The 24,542-nt window shown below is 36.9% G+C and overlaps 1 protein-coding gene across 1 annotated transcript in view; it reads left to right on the top strand.

Annotated features, from left to right (window-relative positions):
* vwa5b1 (von Willebrand factor A domain containing 5B1) overlaps positions 1-22,438 on the top strand; it is a 91,824-nt gene extending 69,386 nt beyond the window's left edge. The window contains exons 15-21 of the mRNA XM_056449377.1: positions 3,193-3,483; positions 5,109-5,246; positions 5,392-5,523; positions 9,387-9,458; positions 9,712-9,781; positions 12,847-12,973; positions 21,815-22,438. Coding sequence (XP_056305352.1) covers positions 3,193-3,483; positions 5,109-5,246; positions 5,392-5,523; positions 9,387-9,458; positions 9,712-9,781; positions 12,847-12,973; positions 21,815-22,438 — 1,454 coding nt within the window. The remainder of the gene's footprint in view (positions 1-3,192; positions 3,484-5,108; positions 5,247-5,391; positions 5,524-9,386; positions 9,459-9,711; positions 9,782-12,846; positions 12,974-21,814) is intronic.
* The last annotated feature ends 2,104 nt before the right edge of the window (positions 22,439-24,542 follow it).

The following is a 24,542-nucleotide window of genomic DNA, read 5'->3' as shown; positions in this document are numbered from 1 at the left end:
TCCAAATCCGATCTTGCACGTGCGCTGTATTCTGTGTAATTTAAAAGCCAACAAAAGCCATGAATGTAGCCTATTATAGACACTAGAACGTTGTCATGTAGACCTACTATATCTCAAATATTCTGAAGCTATTTAATGTGAAGCACAGATGAATGTTCAAGCGGTTAAATTCATGTTCAGTTCAGAGCTTCCCGCTGCTGCGCCTGTCAATCATTCTTCATTCATTCACAATTCAAGCTGCGTGTCGCGTTCATAACAACATGAAAAACTTTCTCCAAAACTAATTATTCCTGTTAATATAAGTAATTGGTCGAGAAATGCATTTAGTTTAGCATTAAATGGCTTCATTTTGACCTGCAACATGGAGATCATTGCGGTTTCTAAATCTTGTTGCGCTGTGTCTGTTAGACCAGCAGATCGCATTCGCAACACTGGAGTAGAGAGGGTTATTACCTGCTCTTCACACACAAAGTAGGCCTACCTGAAACTTTAAATTCGAAAAAGGCTCAATAATACATTGGCCAGATCCTAAACGCACTGATTTCTTCCCTTTTTACTGCTGTTTTGGACTGGAAGTGTCCGCAGATACCGGAGGGCTGCACGCTGTGTCTCAGTGATGCATCAAGTGCTTCATTCACGCACCGGCTGCACAGGTGCGATGTGCTCCGCTCCGTAAAACTCTCTATAATATTAAAAGTTTCTGTTCTCTCGTCCTTCCAACTGACTTTATTCTTCCAAGGGGAATACTTTCAGTGCTGTGAATAGTTTGTAAAGCCTGGTGCATTGTGATCAAAGTTGATTAAATTAATAAAAGTGAAACTGACAGGCGCATATAGATTGTCATTAACAGAAAACTATTTAGCCTAATATAGACTACTCTGAAACTGTGGATATTTCACTGTACTTTTACTTATATTCATATTTTATTTAACAGACCAGTTTGTGTTTTGATTAGGGTCAATAGTAACCTGTTACAGAGTTCAAGGAAAAATCTTAATATTAAAAAAAGAAGCATAAGCTAGACCCCAACCGATCAATGTCACAACGAACGCTCAAATAATGTAGCCTGGTTTCCAGCAAGCATTATGTTTTGGGTTAGATTGTGCCATCTGTCGTGTATATGCCTATAGGTCTGTTATTTTACTAAAGAAGATGTAATATTTGAGTTTAGCACCAGAACTGTAGAAACTGTATTATCAGAAAAAAAAGGCACAGTATCGGGATCGGATCTGTATCGGTCGATACTCTGAATTTCAGCATCGGATCGGTTCCAAAAAATGGTATCAGTGAATCCCTTGTTAGAACAAAAGTATTGTAATGTGTAAATATAAATAAATTTTGATTTCAAAGGCTGCTATCCAAAAAATGTTGGGATAGAAGCATGTTTAGAGGCAGTTTTATTTTTATTGTAATTGTTTTATTGTTTGGGAAATGATTAAACTAATTGCTAATGTTTTACAAGAAACATTTTATCCCAATCTGACATACAAGACTCTGTACTCTCCTAATATACTGTATGCCTGCATGTCAATTTTGCCTTTGGACATATATGCCAGTCAGTCATGCTGTGTGCTCTGCACCTTCAGTTCATGTCCAGCTTCAGACTGTGTTCAATGGTTTTCTGAAGTTCTCCTAAGCTCCTGTGGCTGTACTAAACACCACAGCATGATGTTTTTTTATGCAGTGCCATCTGAGGGCTCAAAAGGATGTGCACATTCAGCCTTGCTCTACAAAGACTGAGATTTCTCTGGATTTCCTCAGCCTTTTCATCATGTTATAAATGGTAGTTGGTGCAATCTTGCATTGAGAAATGTGATTTTAGATTTGTTTGACTATTCACTCATGACTTTCAGCACAAAATAATGAGCTGTAATTCAGTTTTGCTAGCAAAATTACTATGGAAGTGTCTCAATTCTTAAGCGTTGCCATTAAAATTGTATATGTAAGAAATTCACAGCATTCAGCAATACATTTTAAGACTGTCAGCAGAGTTGAACTCACCTGTTGTGAGCAATTTTCCTGTCATTATTCATAATATGCCAGACTCAGCTTTTAGAGGCCTTTTGAAATGAAAGTTTATATACATTTAAAGGCATAGTTCACCCCAAATTTTTTTTTATCATTGTTTTATCATGAATTTCCGTTGAACACAAAAAAAGATATTTTGAGGAATGTTGGTAAGCAGTGGCCTTGACTTCCATAGTACTTGTTTTGTCCCTATGGATGTCAGTGGCTGCTGGTTTCCAATATTCTTCATAATATCTTGTATTGTTCCCAGAGATGGGTTGTAGCTGGAAGGGCATCCGCTGCGTAAAACATGTGCTGGATAGTTGGCGGTTCATTCCGCTGTGACGACCCCAGATCAATAAAGGGACTAAGCCAAAAAGAAAATAAATGAATGAATGAATATCTTGTATTGTGTTCAACAGAAGACGTTTAGTTTCAAATTAATAGTTTAAAGACTGTTTTTGAGTCTTTTATGCCCCATCCAGCTGCTTTTTAAAGACTGATATCATCCTTAATACGGTATTTGATCAGAGTCTACTGTATCTTCATTATACATATCTCTAACCTCTGGTTTTAACAAGCAGCTAATCTGTTTCAAGAATTTTATTCAAAAAACACACACACACACACACACGCACACACGCACACACACACACACACACGCACACGCACACACACACACACACACATTGGTTTTGGTGGTTTAAGAGGACATTTGATGGAGTGCATGGAGTGAAACCGGACTGCATGGAGTGAAACCGGACATCGCATGATGTTATGTGAAAAGGGTCTATTACCTTATCCCCCAAACTCAACCCTCACATAAAATCTGTGGCAAAATATTGAATGTTAAAAGATCCTGTTAAGTATGATTTTTAAACATTTGAAATTTGTGAACGCAAGGCATGTCCTCATAAACCACCAAAAAAACATTTTAATACCTAGGTCATATTCATGTACATACTTGTTACCTGCTAAACCACCAAAACCAGTACAAAAAACACCCAGAACACATAGAAATGCTATCAAACTCAACAAGCAATTCCTTATTTTTATAGTTTTAACTTGTCATTTATGCTTTTTATGAGCTCTACCTGCTGTTTTTTTATGTGTTCAGCAAGGAAATCCATCTGTTTATTCCTCTGAATATTATGTTTTCCTTCTGTTGTGTTTTTTTCTGAGCAGATGGCTACACGCATCAGCTTTGCGAAGTCGAAACACCACAAGATCCTCATGCACCAGAATTCAAGGCCACTCACGGAAGGCGAGATTGTAAAGTGGTCGTGTCTGGGCTTCTGTGTGGGAAACAAATGAAGTGGGAGGTAACCTTTGACATTCAACCCTATCTAAATGGCAGAGAGAGGGAGGAAAAGGTGCATGAAGACCTGTGGAATGAAACTTTCCATCACCTGGCGGGACGATCAATTATTCAAGACTTTGAACACATGGTGGATAAAGAGTGCGAGATTGAGCATGGTGAGGAGATGAGCTTTTATTAGCTCATCAACTGATGGTTTTTCGTAATATATGCAAACTACATGACGTACAAGTTCGTATTTGGATTTTACCTATATAAAATATGTCTTGTATGCAATATATATTGCAAAAATACCCATTTACATACAGTTAAAGTCAGAATTATTAGCCCTCCTGCGACTTTTTTCCTTTTCTTTTTCATATATTTTCCAAATGATGTTTAACAGATCAAGGAATTTTTCACAGTATTTCCTATAATATTTTTTCTTCTGGAGAAAGTCTTATTTGTTTTATTTATGCTAAAATAAAAGCAGTTTTTATTTTTTTAACAGTAATTTTTAATTCAAATTATTAGCCCCATTTAGTAATATTTGTTTTCGATTGTCAAACAAACCACTTTCATTCCACTGTGACGAACCCTGATAAATAAGGGTGTGAGCCGAAGGAAAACGAATGAAACATTCAGATGCAACATGTACTGATCTAAACCTTTGCAAATTGACACTTTTTGTTTAATCTCACTTTAAACATGCCAGCTTTTGCCACAAGTTCCCAATAAATTTCTGACCTGCCTAGTTCATCTTAAGAACGAAAACAATAACTATAATGCCCTTTTTAAAAGAGACTTTTAAATGTAAGTGACCACTTCAAAGGGATCGTTTATGTGTTTTAAATAAGACGTTTGTTTTGTAAACCACTGCTAATGCCTTCAAAATGTAAATACAAATATTATATTTAATAGCATTTAACAAAAAAAAAATCTACTTGTATATATAATTATATATATAATTACTACTTGTATAACACATAATTAATACGTAACATACTTTAACGCACCAATTAATAGCCAACCCAGTGAAATGATAATAATTTTAAAGTGGTCTCTTTATTTTTTCCCAGGTGTGTATTAACATCCACACTAATTCACAATCATGTTTTGTTTATTATAAGCAATTGCTGCATAAACTCCACAAAATAAGATGGATTCTGATTGCATCATTCTAATTGTCAATGCTTTTATAATTCATCAGTGAAGTAAAATATTTCTGAATGTGATTCCAAATCCATCATTTGCTGTAATGTGCGATCTGCTATTCTTTGCATTTCAATTCCTTGTTAATTTTTATAGCTACAGTGCTTAGCACAAATAAGTACACCCCATTTTGAAAATGAGTATTTGAATCGATTTTTCAGTCATTATGGGTAATATATATTGATGCATTTGAACGAAAATGCATTTATTAAAATAATATTTTAGTCGCAGAACATCTTTAGAAATAAAATGAGTATACATTTAAATGAATGTGAAATATTGCTAGATAAAATTACAAACTACCAAATTTCAACAATTTTTTTATTTATTTTTTTTTTTATTGAATATTTTTTCCTAACATCTCCTAATTATGGACCATTATCATAAGTTATTTTGTTAGACTAGCTCCAGATTTGGCTTCAGTATCTAATGTATATGCACAAATATAATATTGTAAAGCATCCTATAGAAAATATGAATTTAAAGGAGAGATTTGTAAGGGGTGTCCACATATATGGTGAGCACTGTATATTTTTATAATTATCATTAGTTGTTGCTCTTTAAAATCCCTCAACTGTGCTATTTATTTTAGGTTCTGGAAGAAGGTACCAGCTTTACGCCATCCATACGAGCAAAGCCTGCAACATCTTGAGCAAATACACAGCGTTTGTACCTATCGATCTTGACAGCAATGAATATTTACCCACCTGCGTTGAGTACAGCCACCCTGGTAAGTCCTTCTCTGAGCCTGGCATTTGCGATCATTACGTCAAAGATGCTGTTCTTCGGAAGAGAAAAACAGATGAAGCACTCGCTCTTGGCTTAAGCACACAATTGAATTATGGTAATGACTCTGTGTGTTTGTTTATCTACAGGGGAGGATCATAAACGAAGTTCGCACTGCGGTTCTCGTTCCGGCAGCAGGAAGTCCCGTGGCTATTCTGTAGGTTTGGGTCGCTCACAGTCTGGAGGTTTGACGGGGCAAGATGACGCAGCTCTGTCCTACAGTAAGATGACAGAACACACACTGTTGGGAACATTTTCAAGTGTCAAAATTATTAGCCCTCCTGTCATTTTTTTATTTTCTTTTTCAAACATTTCCCAAATGATGTTTAACAAAGTAACACATTTTTCACAGTATTTCCTATAATATTTTTTCTTCTGGAGAAATTCTTATTTTAGTTCTTTAATTCTTATTATAGTCTTATTTGTTTTATTTCGGCTAGAATAAAAGCAGCTTTTAGTTTTTTTTTTAAAACCGTTTTAAGGTCAAAATTATTAGGTTTTTTTGGACTGTCTTCAGAACTAACCACTGTTATGGAATGACTTGCCTAATTACCCTTACATGTTCAATTTATCTAGTTAAGCCGTTAAATGTCCCTTTAAAGGGGCTGTATGTAAGTTTTTGACTATTCTAAAGCATAAAAAACCATAATATGTTTGCAGATATTTAAGAAACATGAAAAGTGATCAGTTTCAGTTTCAGTTCAGTTTCAGTTTCAGTTTCCTTTATTCCTTTATTCCTTTCCTTTATTCAAAACATCACAATAAAATTGTAATGCAGAACGAAATTACGTTGCAACAGACCCAACAAGAACATAAAACATCACTATACAAACACTATAAAATCCTAACATGATAGACAAGCTTTTATAATTTCATAAAAATATAAAAAGTTATATAAGATATAACCTGATTTAAATAAAATCTCAGTAGAGAGTAACTTAATGCTAAAATACCTATTTCACCATTTGTTATAATAGTTGTAATATTAATAATTTCTGCTAGTTTAACTATTTATTGATTTATTATTTTACACTAGCTATCAGTAGTGTTTAAGAAATGGTATTATTCAAAAGTCTTATAATGACAGGATAAAAACTACCACGAAACCGCACTGATTTGCTCCTCAGACTTCTGTAACGCCTGCCTGATGTGTGAGCAGGCTATAGCCAGGGTGAGTTGGATCCCTTAAATTGCTATTTGCCCTAGACAGACAACGTCGTTGATAAAGTTCCTCGATAGATGTCATCTTGACTCCAACAGACCTTTCAGCGGACTTTATGATCCTCTTAATGGTGTTCTTGTCAGATACACTACTATTCTCATACCAAAGGGAGATGCCATTAGTGAGAACACTCAACAGCACCTCTGTAAACCTCTGTAAAAAGATCATTCTTGTTTTTCTGAAAAACAGTGCTGAAGTCAGATATTCTGCTTTGAAAAATGTGTGTTACGTGTCAGAACGTCTGTCTTAGTTTTGGTCATTTAACCCACCCACTGCTAGTTTAGCTAATTAAATTTCAGCACCCTGGGTTGTCTTGGTGGAAAACCGTGAATTTGATTCATTCAGTCAGGAAGGCTCTCAAGGTGAGTATCTGCGACTGAAATGCAACCTCCAGTGGACAGTAGCAGACTCAGAGTTCCACATGAGGGTATTATTTAGCAAATAATATAAATATTATAAACCTTAACATTAGGTGAGCAGGTTACATTGTAACCCTGTGTTCTAACAACATGCTACATGATGAGGTTTGCAGCAGTTTGGCTGCTTGTACCAGTTGAAACACGACAGAATTTTAAACACAGCCATTTAGATGCACAAATATGCACTCTCTCACGAAAGTTAAGACTTATAATCTAATTATTATATATTAATCCTTTTTAACATTATTAAATGTAGATGCTGAATCTCTGATTTGTGTTGGCTTGCACTAAGTCACAGTTCTAAAGTTCAGTTTCAAACAGTTTATTTTATTTTCAAGATCTGAGGTGAACTATCTGCTGCTGCTTTCAGTAGTATGACATAAATGTCTCGTAAAATGGCATACAGACTCACATTATTAGCATTTAACAGTGAATAAAGCACATGAGGTGGACCTGAGGTGACTATTGTTAGTTTATTCTGTTGTTCAGCTGCAACAAATAGAAGCCGTTTCTAAAATATACATTTCAGGTCTTGGCTAGAACAAAAACTCCTTTTAATATGGAGAATGTTCCTTCTATCGTGTGCCGTTGCTTTTATATAGAGCCTGATTTAAATCAGCCTTTAGGCTCCACAGTCAGGCACACTCCTTTTGATGTCATCAATCTGGCAACCTTGGCTTGTGTGTGTTTTGAACCAGCCGTGCAATATCTAGTTCAACCACTGGGTGTCAAGCTTACACACTGCATCTTTAAGCTGAATACTAGTAGCTTGAAAAATATCTAGTAAAATATTATTTAATGTATCCGGTGTTCTGCAGATTTTAGCTCCAACCCCAATCAGACACATCTGGGTTAGCTAATTAAGCTGTGGTCACACTAGAGTTGCGCTTGCGAAATTCTGTAGTACGGCGCTGTGATGATTAGACACTTAAAAATGTGAGCGATTGGTCCATATTTTACATTTCTGTTCAGAGAGGTCATGTTTTGATCTTCGATTGGTCTCACGCAATCATGTGATGAGATTTCGCAGGTCTGAATTCACCAAGCTTGAACTTTTTGCAGTGTGCTGCAAATCTTCACACACGAGCTTGCATTTCCAGTCTGACGCATTCACGTACGTATGAATGGAAGTCTATGAGAAGAAACATCAAGTGTGACCGCAGCTTTACTAGGCTTTCTAGAAACATCCTGGCAGGTGTGTTGAGCCACGTTGGAGTTAAAATCTACAGGACATTGGACCTCCAGGACTGAGTTTGAGAACCCCTGCTTTACACCAATGATCAAATATCCTGAGGCTGCATAAATCAGACCAAAAACAACGACAACATTGTTGAATCTAGCCAAAATGTTTTCTTAATGACATATAAAAATTGGACACATTATTCATTAAGGACACATTCAATTGTTCATAAATGGCAGTAATGACATGTATAATGTTAGAAAATATTTCATGAAATGATCTCTAAAAAAATGTTTAACAGTTTCTACAATTATCAAACAGATCTGTTTTCAACACTGATAACATTTGAAATCAGCAGTGATGGTGAAAATTCAACCCGGCATTGCAGGAAATATATTTTGCATTACATTTCAAACATGTATTTAAATAGAAAACGTTCTAATAGAAATTGCAATAATATATTTCACAATAGGTTGTGTTTTTTTATTTCATTTTATTAAAGAACACAATATTGCATAAATTGCAATGCAGTGTAAAAATGTTTTACACATAAGTCCATCAATTTCCAGCTAGTTGTAAAAGCATATAGAAAACAAAAAGCATCCTTACATACAGTAGGACATAGAAAAGATGGAGGGAAAAAGAAAGAAAAGAAGAAAACAAGGGAAAAAAGGGACAATAAGATGGATAAAGAAAGTGCATAAAGAAAGGAATGATATTGTTTACAGCATTATGACTCTTTATTGAAGTGTTAAAAGCACAACGGGCGGGGGCGGGGGGACGCATCTTTTTCAGATAATAGAGATTTTCAGGATTTAACCATCTGCATGGAATGCACTTCACAGGTGCAGCAAGTAGAATATGAATATTTTGGATCTGCCATTAAAGCCCTCAGGGCAAACACGTACTGTAGCAGAGCAACTGTGGGATCTTCAGAGAATTCATAATAGAAGATTTCCTTAAGAGCATCAAATACATCTTTCCGAGTTTTACTGTGTTTTTGATCATATACTTGTTGTTTTGGTGAGCATAAGAGACTTTCATAGTAATAAAAATGATACATTTTCTGAAATCACCACTAGACATTTTATGAAGAGAACAGCTTTTAAATCAAACTCTGTCACCAAAAGCACTCATTTCTCACTATCCTTTGGCTTAGTCTCTGATTTATCAGGGGTTTCCACAGCAGAATAAATCACCAATTGTTCTGGCATATGTTTTATGTACCGGTTTCCCGCTCTAAATCTCTTTCTTGATTCACAGATGTTGACGGATCCAAGCCACCCTGCAAAACCCCTTCATCCTCCAGTTGGGAACGCTGTAGCTCTTCTGAAGGTACTTTTTTTCTCTAGCTGTTTATATCCAGACAGATACTTACAGAAATCATAGCTGTGCAGGTGTTCAAAAATGTCAGACAAACACAGCAGCGTTAATCACTCAATTATGTAGCTGCTGAATTCATTAGTTTAGATGTGACCTAGAGGAGCATGGGTGAGTTTATGGAGTGCACTTCGCCTTGGAGTGCAGTTTGTTTGTTTGCTAGTGCAGAAATAATCAAAATACCAACTTCACTGTCTCTCTCATTCAGCCTCTCAAAGAAGTTCATCGGTGACCTCGGACCACTCGCAGAGATCAGTCGAGAGCCTTTTCTCTGCCAGGTGGGTGTTCTGCACTGCAAAAAATACTTTATGGGCTATGGGTTATTTTAACGATCTAATGGCATGTCTGAATCCACTTTTGCCATATTAAGGATGGGAAAAATAGTTGTCACACCAGGCGCATAGTCTAAAAGGTGTTTTGGGGCGTAACATGCATTAATTCAACTAGACTCTCATCTACCACTTCCTTTAAGAGTCAGTTGTGTCACTCCATGGCACATTAACTATTTACATGACCGAATTTGTACATGGAAAAACTGAACAATTCACTAGCGAGAAAACCGTTCGTTTGTAAAGCGCACAGATTTGTTACAATACTATTTCTAAATTAAATTCTAATTTCCAGCAAACAAATAAATTAACAATGACAAAGAGTTGTGGTCAGAAAACTGAGTTATATCCAAAGACACATCCTATCCCTATGCTCCATATGGTAATGCTTATATATCTCCAAATCCTGACAGGTGGACAAATCGAATATTGGATGCATTTCACTTAAGCGCTCTTTAAATAAGAAATAAAAACTCTGCACCACTGAATTAAATCCAGCTTTTATTTGGTCAATGGCATGATCAATTTCAGTTTCATCAAAATAGTACTGAAAAACTCGTCGCAGCAGGCGCATAGTCTAAAAGTGTTGTCTTTAGTCTCTTAATGAGTTATGGGTGTGTTTTGGGCGTAACATCCATTAAACCAACCAGACTCTCATCACCCATTCCCTTCAAGAGTCAGTTGCGTCACGCCATGGCACATTAGCTATTTACATGATTGATTTTTTACTAGCGAGAAAATGGTTAAAGATCACCAGCGTGAGGTTCAAGACCATCTAGGTAACGAGCCCCTTCATTCGACTATGGATTCAGGGAACAATGGTAGACACACTCCTCTGAAGATATCTATTACATATTTAATTTCTTAATTTCAATTGTTAAGCGCTAAGATTTGTTTCAAAACTGTTTCAAAAATCTGTTACAACACTCCAACAATGCGCCATAACACTCCTCCTTTCTAAACCAGCATGTCCATGACTGCAAATTGGCGCAAATGCACATTTAAACAAAGTGGCACAAAACGTGAAAATGATATTTGTGTCGGACACTAGGGTTGCGCATGGCGCCGCATTGTTTTAGGTGTATGATATGGTCTTATGTCTTGTTTCTAGTCCAAATATCTAAAAATTCTTATATCAAGAAGCATGTTCTAGACCAGTAGTCACCAACCTTTTAATCACCACTGAAAGTTTGACTCTTGACAATTTTACCATGGCCCGGGGGTGGGTGGGGTGTACGTATATTGCTATAGAACCATCAACAGTTCTCTCAGAGGATGACAAACTGACAAAACATTGCTGCAACTCTGATACAAGTTTTATTTATGGAGAAAGTAAAAAAGCACAGCAGTTATTGTGTGTTTTGTGCTGGATATTAATGCCTGGCTGGGCCAGTTGGCATTTCTGTGTGGAGTTTGCATGTTCTCCCCGTGTTGGCGTGGATTTCCTCTGGGTGCTCCCGTTTCCCCCACAGTCTAAACGCATGTGCTGTAGGTGAATTGAATAAACTAAATTAGTCATAGTGTATGTGTGTGAATGAGTGTGTATGGATGTTTCCCAGTACTGGGTTGCAGCTGGAAGGGCATCCACTGTGTAAAATATATGCTAGATAAGTTGGCTGGTTCATTCCGCTGTGGCGACCCCTGATGAATAAGGGGACTAAGCTGAAGGAAAATGAATGAATGAATACATTTTAAACTTGACCTGAAAATGTAAGAATTTGCAGATATTTGGACTAGAAACAAGACCCAAACTCTAAGGAAGAAAAGCTTTTTTTTCTGCAGTGTGTAGATAGAGGGAACACAAACAACATCCACAAATCGAGTTAGACAATTACTAGCACTAATTCATAGAACACAAATGAATAATTCAGCAGTTTGCATCACTCCTGCGCCATTGTTTTAAATCATGAGTCCAATTTGCATTTTGATTGCTTGTGGTATTCTGTTGGGTTCGCCTAATGAGTTCAGCTCTCATAGAAGACACTGACAGACATTCATTAGTCTGAAAAACTATCAGAAGGGAGTTGTGAAGACTGACAATACGATAAAGTCTAGTGCAGGTATTTGCCAATCATTTCCCTGTTATATATTCATGTGAAGTGCATAATGCTTTCCTACAATTAAATGAATCATTGTGACAAATATCTTCAGGCAATGAGTGTTTGTTCTATTGACGTCAAAGGTTTTTCATTTAGTTTTTCATTCCTTTTAAAAAATTAGCAAGTTCTTGAGTTTAGGTGAATGGAGGAGGTATACAGTTTTAATTACTACTTAGAATTTAGAAATATAGAGGGTGAATTAATAGAAGGGTAAAGCTGTCACATTGTACCTCATGAATATTAATTAGTGTAAGTTCCAATGATATTATTTATTCATTCATTCATTTTCTTTTCGGTTTAGTCCCTTTATTAATCAGGGGTCGCCACAGCAGAATGAATGGCCAACTTATATAGCATATGTCTCACGCATTGACTACGGCCATTTTAGCTTATTCAATTCACCTATAGTGCATGTCTTTGGACTGTGGGGGAAACCGGAGCACCTGGAGGAAACCAAAGGCGAATGCAGGGAGAACATGCAAACTCCACACAGAAATGCCAACTGACCCAGCCGAAGCTCAAACCAGTGACCTTCTTGCTGTGAGGAGACAGCACTTATTGTGCCACAGCTTTGCCCCCAATGACATTATGTAATATTTAATATTTGGAATATTAAAGTTTACTGTAGATTTACTCTAAACAAATCCTTTGAATGAGTAAATCATTTACTGTTGACTCACTTGGAATAGATCATTTGAATCTGTGAGTTGTTACAGAGTATTACAGCATGTTGCTATTGCTGGGTTCACACCAGACACAAAGCATCGCATCACTTGCTCTAGATTGCTTGCAGCTTGTTTTTAGCTGTGTATATATATATATGTATATATATGTATATAATCATAACATAAAGCACTTTGTTAGTGTATTTAATGACGACAGTAAAAGTGATTTTTTTTGTCTTTATGCCTCCAGCAAGCTAAGCCTGAGCAGGACGCGTCTCCTGACGAAAGCGGCCAGGGGCTTTATGAGCCGATCGCAGAGCAAAATCAGCAACTCAGTGGGAGAGAGTGAAAACGACAACAAGGACTACATCCCTCTGGTTTCTGCCTTTGCATCTTCTGCATATTCAATCATGTTAATTCACTGTGATTTTAAAACAACTGACATTTAAAGTGGTGAAAATCTTAAATCACATCTGTTTATTTTAATGCCTAACACACAGACAAACACGAACAGTGGGGAGAAAAGTATAGAACATGGCATGTTTTTTCCTACGAATAATACTTCTAAAGGAGCTGTTGACATGGAATTGAACCAGATTTTGATAAAGATTTTGTCTTCAACAGAGTGTAAAAATCTTGATGGTCTTGTGAGTCTCATCTGTCAAAGCTGATCTTTAATTTGTCTATTCTATTAGATTCAAGTCAGGTGTTTGGCTGGGCCATTCCACATGTTGGTTTTCTTTCTCTGAAAGCATTTGTTTTGGCTGTGTTTTGGATCATTGTCTTGCAGAAATATCCGCCTTGGTTTCATCTTCATCATCCTGCTAATGTAGATATTGGACTGAAGCAGCTAATATTCATTTACACTGACAAAGGGCAGAGGGTTTCTGAAGAGATTTCAAATGCTGTCTGGGCGTTCACTGCCTTTCTACACCTCCCTTTCTTCATGTGTTCAATACTTTTTTCCTTTGCCATTTCGTTTTTATTACACGTAACTTAATTTGTAAACTAATAAGATTTGTTTTCTTTGCATATATGGATTTCTTTGGTTGTTATCAACATCTGGTGAAAATTTCAAGTCAACAGCACCTTTAGAAATATGCTTTCTGAGAAAAATGGTGACGTGCTCAATACTTATTTCCCCTACTCTATATGTGGTTTGACTGAATACAAACCACAGATAGATTACACATGCATACAGTTGAAGACAAAATTATTATCCATTCAGTGAAATCTTTATTATTTTAAAGATATTTTCCAAGTGATGTTTAACAGAGCAAGGACTTTTTCAGTATATTCTTAGTTATATTTTTCTTTTGTGGAAAGTCTTATTTATTTTAGTTCAGTTTAAATAAAAATACTTTAACATAACTCGCCTACACTGCAAAAAAATAAAAAAATGTTTTTTTTACTTGGGGCTTTGTCTTTTCTGCTGCAAATATCTAAAAATTCTTAAATCAAGAAGCATTTTCTAGACTAACAACTTTACTCATTTATTGCTTAATATAACAAGACAATCTCTTTTGAGGGTTCTAAAAATGCTTCTTGATTTAAAAATCTTTCAGTATTTGAAACTAGAAACAAAAAAGTAAGTTAAGTCACTAAATTGCACTTGAATCTGGATGGGATAAATGCACAAGGACTTTTAATTTTCAGATAGCCAGCCCAGTGACTTCCGGTGAACTGCATTTCTATTACAAAATGGGTCTCAGACTGGACAAGAAGCACTACATTAAATTCCATTTTCCCCACCATCTCTTTAAAATATGACAGTTTATTTTACCCCAGTATTTTTAGTTTCTGCGCCTGCTGGTAGTGATGGCACTAGTGTTTACACGCTCTATAATCTTGTTTTATGCTTGAACAACTAAATGAATGCTTACGTTTATTCAACTGATTGTATTTTAATTATATTACGATGTCGATGCTGTAAAAGGAACCATATGAAATTGAAAATAGTCATTTTAACCGTTCACCAGAAGTTTACCATTGGCTGAAAAACACTAGCCGTGCATATAGCCCACTGTAGCATCTTGCAAATTAACTAGTAATATATTATGTACTGTCACCATGGCAAAGACAAAAGAAATCCAACTTAGGCTCATTGTGGAGACATAGCCATGTCTACATTTCTGGGGACAGCGAAATACGTAACTGGAGGTACGTCTGCTCACAGTTTTACCAGAGGCCACTGTGTACACTTTTTGATAATCTCAAATTTCTCTTGCACATTCTCTTGTCGTGTAAATCCAGCAGAGGCGCACTGTACACTTTAGCTAAACAGGGTTGCATTTCTGAAAACCATTGTTAGCCAATTGAGATCGCAAGTTCCGTCATTACAAACATAGTTCGTTGATTCCCAAATCCATCGTTCCAACGAACATTTAGTTAGAAACATAGTTCCTGGCTGTGTTTCTATTCCCAGTTATCCCCCCTATGCCCTATTCATTTAGAACATTCTAACATTTAAACTTGGAATTATTTTAAAAAAAAAGCATTAAAGTCATCTGTCTTAGGTGTAATTTGCTTTCAAAGTATTTTTATAGTTCAGTTTTAGCGACCTTCATGTTTACAATTGCGCTCCTTTCGCAGTGCACTCAAAACATTGATGTCATTAAGCTATAGGTGACCTATTATTTAAAAGCGTAATTTGTTACATCTTCAAAGCTTGTGGAAACAAAAAAACATAGCATACGTTAATGCTTTTAACTTAAAGTAGGTTATTTATTAAGTATCTGTACTGTATATGACATGGGCCTGCTGGCTAGAACATTTCTGCAGTGGTTTGCATGTGTCAAATTGTAAAAGTAGACTTTTCAAAAAAATGTAAAATAAATAAACAATATCCTACTTAATAATAATAATAACAACAATAATAGTAATCATCATTATCATTAATATTATTCATATTATTATTAATGTAGGAATTTTTTCATTTCCTAATAAATATTACATTTAATTTCATAATTTCTTAATTTAGCCTCATTTATTTATTTATTTATTTATTTATTTATTTATTTATATGATTTATATTTGACATTAGAATACGTGTTAGCTTTTGTAAGTGATTTTATGTTTTAGAATAGAATATGGAATGTTAAAATAACAAATAACATTTGTTAAGGAAACACAGGCCCTATATGTGCCATTTACATATATTTATATACAATTAATATGAAAATATTAATATTAATATGAAAAACGAGTGCATGTTTTTACCAAAACTAATATTGGATCTTTTTTTTATTTGTGTGTGTGTGTGTAAACAATATAACTTGCACAAAAAAATTATGTGGTTCTTCTCTAAAGAAGTTGTTCTCCACCCCATTTACAGCATCATTATGGGCGTTTTACGCGATAACTAACGTGGTTCAAACGATGGATCTGCGACAGAGAAACTACAAGTTTCGGGAAACACTTGTCACTACATCGTTGTTTTCCCAAACAATGCATCGTACTATGATAGTTTAGCTGCGAGTTACGTAGTTGTTTGGGAAAACGCACCCCAGGCCAGCTTGCTGTCGACTGACTGACTGACTTAGACTGACCGACTGACCCACTAACCCTTGTCCCGACCGATAATGTTTTCAAAAGCAATCTAGAAAAAGAAAAGGGCCGTGTGATTTCATCACATTTTTAGCCTATTGTTTTTTTGTTCATTTGCTTTTGTTTAACCTGGTTTCTGGAATCGTTTTTCACTGAACCTTATGCCTTGTTGTCATGGTCAACTCAGCTTCACGTCCCAAATCCATCAGCGTACACGGTGGGCTACTGGGCAAACTGGTAACACCAGAAAAGCTGTCCGTACGAAGGTTAGCGATCAGCTGGTAATGCTTAAAAAGCAACAGAAGCCGTCGGTGGCATCATTCCGCCCCGTAGTTTTCATTTTAAAGACGAAATGCAGCCAGACGTACCTCTGGCTACATAATTTGCGCTGTCCAGAAATGTAGACAGGGGTGCATGTCCACAATGAGCCTGTGTTGAAGAAAGCAGCTATTAGAAATTATTAAAACTGTTTAAAATGTTTAAAATGTGTTGAAAAAATATAATCTCTCTTTTATACACCACTTGGGAAATGAAAACAGAATCACAGTATAGGGCTAATAATTTTGTGTTCGACTCTATATATGCTTACAGCTTGTAATGACGTCATTGAGTATATTGCATTCACTTGACTCATAACCTATGAATAGCCAGTCAATACTTACCTAAAGGCAGGAGTCTTTATATATAGAGAGTAATATATCTGGTGACATTTAACAACCACTGATCAATATCTCATGATCGGTGCATCTGCTTAAATGAGATGTCCTGTTTGAGTAGAATATATAGCCTGTGGGTCATGGAAATTACTCAAAGTAAATGGAGATGAGACATAACCAAATCAGCAGAGCTTTTTTTCTGAGGCTAATGAAATTGGCAATGCTAAAAGACCTTCAATGGCTTCTTGAAGTTCAGTCTCTGAGCGTGTTTGTATATTTAAAGGTCTCTTGAAATGCACAGCTCTGTTTACTGCCTGTAGTACTTTCAATTGAAACATGAAGACATAGTTTGAGTTATCGAGTAGCTCCTCCCCCTTTAAAATAGCTACTAGCGTTTTGTTTATATCACAGATCTGCCAATCAGAGTCTTTAAGCTAAAGCGCATCAGATTCACAACAGCCATAGTCTTTAATAGCAATTCTGTGTCTGTCTCTTTCTACATTTTAATTGAATCATTCAGTGTACTTCAGGAGTGTGCGAATTACAGGAGCGTTTGGGTGGTTTGAGCCCCCTAAATGTTGCTTGATCCCACCTGAAATGCATCAAAACAAAATGTGGGAAGAGTCAATCCTTTAAATAATAAGAAATAGTTTTCTCTGATCTGTATTTCAAATAAAAATAATAAAAAATATATTTATACATGGCAGCATGGTGGCGCAGTGTGTAGCACGTTTGCCTCACAGCAAGAAGGTCACTGGGTCAGTTGGCGTTTGTTTTCAATTCAATTCAATTCACCTTTATTTGTATAGCGCTTATACAATGTAGATTGTGTCAAAGCAGCTTCACATAAAAGGTCACAGTAAATAGGAACAGTGTAGTTCAGTTTGTAGTGTTTAAGTTCAGTTCAGTTGAGCTCAGTTCAGTGTGGTTTAATAATCACTACTGAGAGTCCAAACACTGAAGAGCAAATCCAACGATGCGCACCTCTACAGATCCTGAACCATGCAAGCCAGTGGCGACAGCGGAGAGGGAAAAAAAACTTCACTAAAGGCGGAAGTGAAGAAAAAAAAAACCTTGAGAGAAACCAGGCTCAGTTGGGCATGACCATTTTAATTTCTCCGCTGGCCAAACGTCTTGTGCAGAGCTGCAGTCTCAGTGGCGGAGGCTGGAAGCTGGCCTCAGCGAAGACTCGTCTGTCTCTGGAGCGTCACAGGAATCAGTCTCATGTTCTCCACTCTTCCATGACCATCGCAGTAGTTGCTCAGGATTCGGCCAGGTCCAGGATATGGAAACCTTGGGATCATCTCGTCGTTGGTCTTGGATCGAATCAGTGACTCTGCATAGTCTGAGGGCCTCGGGAAGAGTATCCCCAGGTGGAAATGGAGAATAAAGAAAATAATTAGCGTAGCTGATGTTCACAGTGTATATCAGCAAGATGCATAACCTGTGTGGAAGCCCCCTAAGTGGTGCACTAAGTGTATGCTTTACTGAACAGATAGGTCTTTAATCTAGTTTTGAATTGGGAGAGTGTGTCTGAGCCTCGGACGTTATCAGGAAGGCTATTCCAGAGTTTAGGAGCTATAAATGAGAAGGCTCGACCTCCTTTACTCGACTTTGCTATTCTAGGTACTACCAGAAGCCCTGAGTTTTGAGACCTTAAAGAGCGAGTTGGATTGTAGCGAGACAGAAGATTGGTTAGATAAACAGGAGCTAGATTATTTAAAGCTTTATATGTAAGAAGCAATATTTTAAATTCAATACGAAACTTAACAGGCAGCCAGTGTAAGGAGGATAAAATTGGGGTGATGTGATCAAATTTTCTAGACCTGGTTAGAACTCTGGCAGCTGCATTTTGTACTAATTGAAGTTTGTGTGTGGAGCTTGCATGTTCTCCCCATGTTCGTGTGGGTTTCCTCCTGGTGCTTTCCTCCGGGTCCAGAGACATGTGGTATAGGTGAATTTAGGCTAAATTGTCCGTAGTGTATGTGTGTGAATGTAAAAGTGTATGGGTGTTTCCCAGTGATAGGTTGCAGCTGGAAGGGCATCCGCTGCTTAAATCATACGCTGGATACGTTGGCAATTCATTCCGCTGTGGTGACCCCTGATTAATAAAGGGACTAAGCCGAAAAGAAATGAATGAATGAATATTTATATATTTTATTTTATTATTTTTCAGGGGAAAAATTGATACAAATACAAAAAATGCATAATATTTTTTTTTTTTTGCATTTTAACCATTTTAACCTGACTCAGATTAATAAATTCTAATTAAGTTCAAGCAGTATGCATTTGTTTTCCTCTCCATCAAATAAGAATAAGAAAGAGTAAATATTGTGTCCATCCAATAGATTGCACAGAAAGAAAGGAGAGATCACCATCTTATCTAAGAGCTGTGCGAGATTATCCCAAAATGTTCATTCATTCATTTTCTGGCTTAGTCCCTTTATTAATCCAGGGTTGGTACAATGGAATGAACCGCCAATTTATCCAGTACATGTTTTACACAGCGGATGCCCTTCCAGCTGCATCCCTTCTCTGGGAAACCTCCACACACACTCTTTCACACGGACAATTTAGCTTACCCAATTCACCTGTACTGCATGTCTTTGGACTGTGGGGGAAACCCACGCGAACGCGGGAAGAACATGCAAACTCCACACATAAACACCAACTGACCCAGCCGAGGCTCGAACCAGCGACCTTCTTGCTGTGAGGCGACAGCACTACCTACTGCGCCACCGTGTCGCCTCCCAAAATGTTATCCACTAATATTTTAATATGTTAATATGTAAAATACTTAATCATGAACAGAGACTGGTAGTACGTCAAAAGTATGAACTCTGAATGACTCAAGGGGGTCGCACATGACAGTTGGAAGTATTGCATACCAGATGCGTACATTCGAATGTTATTTAATATGAAACTATTCAGATGGCACTCATTGGTGCAGCAGAAATATGAACAGTGTCCTGAGTCGTAGCTGGGTGCCATGGACAGTCGCCAACTTGTGGCACCGGTGTGCGTACACTGATAAAAATCAATGTTTAGAATTTCTAAATGCATGGCGCTGCGCGGTGCGGCGTGTCACCAAGCGGCACATCCAGTGTGCGACCCCCTTCAGAGTCTGTTTCAAGTCTGAATAGTCACAATACCTCTCAAAATCACTTTTTACAAAAAACAAACAAAAAATTAACCCATTCTCAATTTTTTAATGATGGTTAAAAGTTTTGCAGGCAGTGTGTAAATTAAATTGACACAACATGAGGTTGAATGTATTTTTATCGTGCGGAAATTTCAGAGTTGGTACACAATGAACTTAACACCAAACAAAATATAATTTTTTTTCTTTAAATAAAGTTTTACAAACTAATATCAAGAGGAGAATGTGATATGATTGATCACGGCAGGCCTCACATCCATAATCAGCAATAATGGATTCAGATTGATCCAAGCCTACAGTAAATAAGCCGATTTCACCTTACTGCCTTATCTTCGTTTTGGAAGAATCCCCTTTCAAGCCCATCTTTTCCTCCTTTTACCAGGGGGAGCTCTCGAGAACTACCTGATCTCAGACCGCCTTGTTGATTGACCAGTTGGGAGTCCTGGGCTGAATTATATCCGAGCTCAGGATTCTCTCATGAGATTTCATGCCAATATCTAAGTGTGAACTCTTGAAGTGCAGATTAAATAGAGTGTGTCTGTTTGGTGGTGCTGCAGCATTTAGTTTAGTTTATTTAGTTTGTACTTTATTGTATTTTGCTGCAAATTCATCCCGGATATTTGTTTTGGACACAGTCCACATGCATAATAGACAAAACATAACATCAACAATACCAACAACATCACATTTAAAAATACCATATACCAATACCAGGTCATTTTCAATTTAAAGTCCAATGGATACAGGTATAAATTACATCTTATAGTGGTTACTTCTACAAAAAAGAACTCCTGAATTCCTGAATTTGTACTTTCGTAAATTTATAAATAAAACACGACTTGAATTTGCTATTATTTATGCATTCCTAAAAACCAACAACTCCTAGATTGACTGTAATGATGTTTACACACTTACACCCAATACTTTCATGGATACTTTAACAAGATGCGCAAGTTTCACTTACACTTACTAGTTCACGATTAAGATGACAGATTGCCATACCAATGCAGCAAGGTTGAATGTATTTTTAATGTGCGGAAATTTCGTCAGCATGCAGTGAACTTTAAGTGCAGATTAAATAGTGTTTCTTTTTTGTGATCAACTTTATATTGTTTTTAGATCTAAACAGCTTCTTTGTTTATCTTAAGAGACAATTGTTCAAAGAGAAAAGTGCAACAGACACATTATTGCTAACTTGAGTCAAAAAAGAAAGGGAAAAATATATAAAATAACAATAATAATAAGGTTGAAGTTCTCCCCGTGTTCGTCTGGGTTTCCCCCACAGTCCAAAGACATGCGCTATAGGTGAACTGAATAAGCTAAATTGGCCGTAGTGAATGTGAGAGTGTATGGGTGTTTCCCAGTGCTGGGTTGCGGCTGGAAGGGCATCCGCTGTGTAAAACATATGCTGGATAAGTTGGTGGTTCATTCCACTGTGGCGACCCCAAAGGCGAAGGAAAATGAATGAATAATAAGGTCATATTTTACAATAATTCCTTTATATAGTTTAGAAAATTGGTGGCGAAAAAGTTGTCAAGCATCATTAGTTACAGGTTTGTCCTTAATAATTCTTGCTGCTGTGCACTCACAAGACATTATTTTAAGGAGACTATTTATCCAATATGACTTTGTACACATGTGTGGGCTAAACCAATTCTGTATTAATGTCTCTTTTGCGTCAGTAAAGCATGCGAACAACATCCTTTCTTTAGTCATACTTGTACATACATCAGTATCATCATTTAAAAGACATAAAACATGGATGAAGTTAGGTATGAAGTCAATTTCCAATAAGGAAGACAACAAAAAGTACATGAGACCATAAGATAATAGAGTGTTTCTGTTTGGTGTTGCAGGTGTCTCTGCAGCTGTCCTGTGGGGCGTTCATGTTGAACAGTGCCTTGTGTGATGCCATCAACGTGCCAATAGACAAGCTGAAGTGGACATCGCCCTTCGCCAGCCACAGAATCAGCCTTACCCATGTGTCCCACTCTGGATCCAAGCGCTCTGAGAGTCTGGAGGTCCACCGTGGCTCCTCGCCTCCTCCCAGAGACTCCGATCTGAACTCTGAATGCGAGGATCTCATGTCCCGCAGCCCTCAAGTGGACGGCGAGCATTCGTTGCATGGCTTTTCATCCGTGTCAACTGAAGCCCCACCATCGCCCATTAACTCTTTGCACGATAGCGGACGAGGGTCTGAGTCTGAAATGGTTGAAACGCCAATATTGCAAGATCCCGAAGGGATGGTTTGGGCCACGGCGGTCGCTCTGGCCTGGCTTGAACACAGCTCTGCCTGTTACTTCATTGAATGGGAGCTGATTGCGGCCAAAGCCAGTTTGTGGCTCGATGAACAGATCATCCCAGAAGGCCGAGACCTGGCGTCGGTCAAAGCTGCAGCCAATCAGCTCTTCATCATCCTCAGACACTGGGACGAAAACCTGCAGCTCAACATGCTCTGCTACAACCCCAACAGCGTCTGAGTCCTCTTAGGGTAGGGAGTACATTTCAAACTATGCTAAAGGAGAGGGGTTTACTCTGCTCAAGTCATTTTAACGTTTATTCTGTGGGTTCTGTTTTCGTTTTATGGATAGAAACTGTGTTAGTATTTTGATAACATTTGCCAGAAACATACTCTACGCAGGTAGGTAGATGCTAATGCATTGCAAGATGCCAGTTGTACGTTCACTAATAATAATAATAATAATAATAATAATAATAATAATAATAATAATAATAATAATGCTGCCTGTAGTTTTTAAGTTGAGTTAAATTAACATTTTAAGTCATTTTAACTTCACATTAAATTCACTTAAAGGGATAGTTCACCCAAAAATGAAAATGATGACATAATTTACTCAACTATTTGGATCAACTATTTTAAAAATGCTGGTAGTTTACACCCATTGACTTCTACATTACCTGACAAAAGTCATGTCGTCGATCCCAGTTGTAAGAGCAACAAATAATAACTTGACCTCTAGTTGATTATTTGGAAAGGTGGCAGAAGGTATATTTTTCTGATGAATCATCTGTTGAACTGCATCCCAGTCATCACAAATACTGCAGAAGACCTATTGGAACCCACATGGACCCAATGTTCTCATAGAAATCTGTCAAGTTTGGTGATGGTTTGGAAATCATGGTTTGGGTTTACATTCAGTATGGGGCGTGCGATGAGTGGATGGCAACATCAACAGCCTGAGGTATCAAGACATTTGTGCTGCCCATTACATTACAAACCACAGGAGAGGGCAAATTCTGCAGCAGGATAGCACTCCTTCTCATACTTCAGCCTCCACATCAAAGTTCCTGAAAGCAAAGAAGGTCAAGTTGCTTCAGGATTGGCCAGCCCAGTCACCAGACATGAACATTATTGAGCATGTCTGTGGTAAGATGAATCCAAAGAATCTTGATGAACTCTGGGAGTCCTGCAAGAACGCTTTCTTTGCTATTCCAGATGACTTCATTAATCAGTCTTTTGAGTCATTGCAGAGATGTATGGATGCAGTCTTCCAAGCTCATGGGAGTCATACACATTATTAATTCTGTTTCCACTGCACCATGACTTTATATTCTATACTGTACATTATTTCTGTTAAGTGACAGGACTTGCTTGTCTAAGCAGAGTCAGACCTTACTGTACCAATTAAATAGTTAAAAATTGAGGCATCATCATATTTTATTTTGGTCAAATAAATCTAGAGGCCTTTGCCTTTCATATAAGCCACTTCTGATACCAATTATCAAGTTATTATTTTACTGTTTCTAAAACTTGGATAGGCGACAAGACTTTTGTCAGGTAGTGTATAATATTTTTTTTTCCTACTACAGATGTCTATGGGTGCCAGCAACCAGTATTCTTCAATATGTCTTCTTTTGTGTTTGACAGAAGTAAGACAGAAATTCTTAAAAGTTTAAAACTACACTGTAACGATTTTTGTAAATTGCACGGTATTTAACTGTAATATGAACTGTATTTTACTGTAGGACATTTATGAGGTATGTTACTGTGTTTTAAAGTTGCATTGTGAAAATGAATGTAAATTTTACAGTAAATATATACATACAATTCTGTAAGTACATATACAGCAAGACAAATGGTACTGTAAATGTATATATAGTATTTTTCATGTAATTAGTTTACAGTAAGTTACTTTGGAAGTGTTAACAGTGTACGAACAAACGATGAGGTCATTTGGATTTTTTGGTAAACTATCCTTGTAAAACATTAGGTTTAATCTTGTATAACTTAATTAAGCGGATGGTTAGCTTACTAAAATAAGTAATTTAACATGCTATCAGGACTTATCGATCATATATATATATTCTTTTATATCGGATGTAATTTGCGCTTTTGAGTTTCACTTAGAGTTAATTATATTAACCCCCTAACAACAATAAATATATACCCATGTGATTTAAAACGACAGCTATACACAGTGGAAAGGAACAAGGTTGCAACTGTAAAATGATTGCTGTTGCGGTTATGAGAAATAAGGTCGCAAATATTCAATTCATTTCAATTCATCGTTATTTCTATAGTGCTTTTACAATGTAGATTGTGTCAAAGCAGCTTCACATAGA

This window comes from Danio aesculapii, chromosome 23 (assembly GCF_903798145.1).
Source record: "Danio aesculapii chromosome 23, fDanAes4.1, whole genome shotgun sequence".
In the NCBI taxonomy this organism is placed as follows: domain Eukaryota; kingdom Metazoa; phylum Chordata; class Actinopteri; order Cypriniformes; family Danionidae; genus Danio; species Danio aesculapii.
The sequence above is the reverse complement of the archived record's forward strand: the minus strand, read 5'-3'. Positions and strand labels throughout refer to the sequence as shown.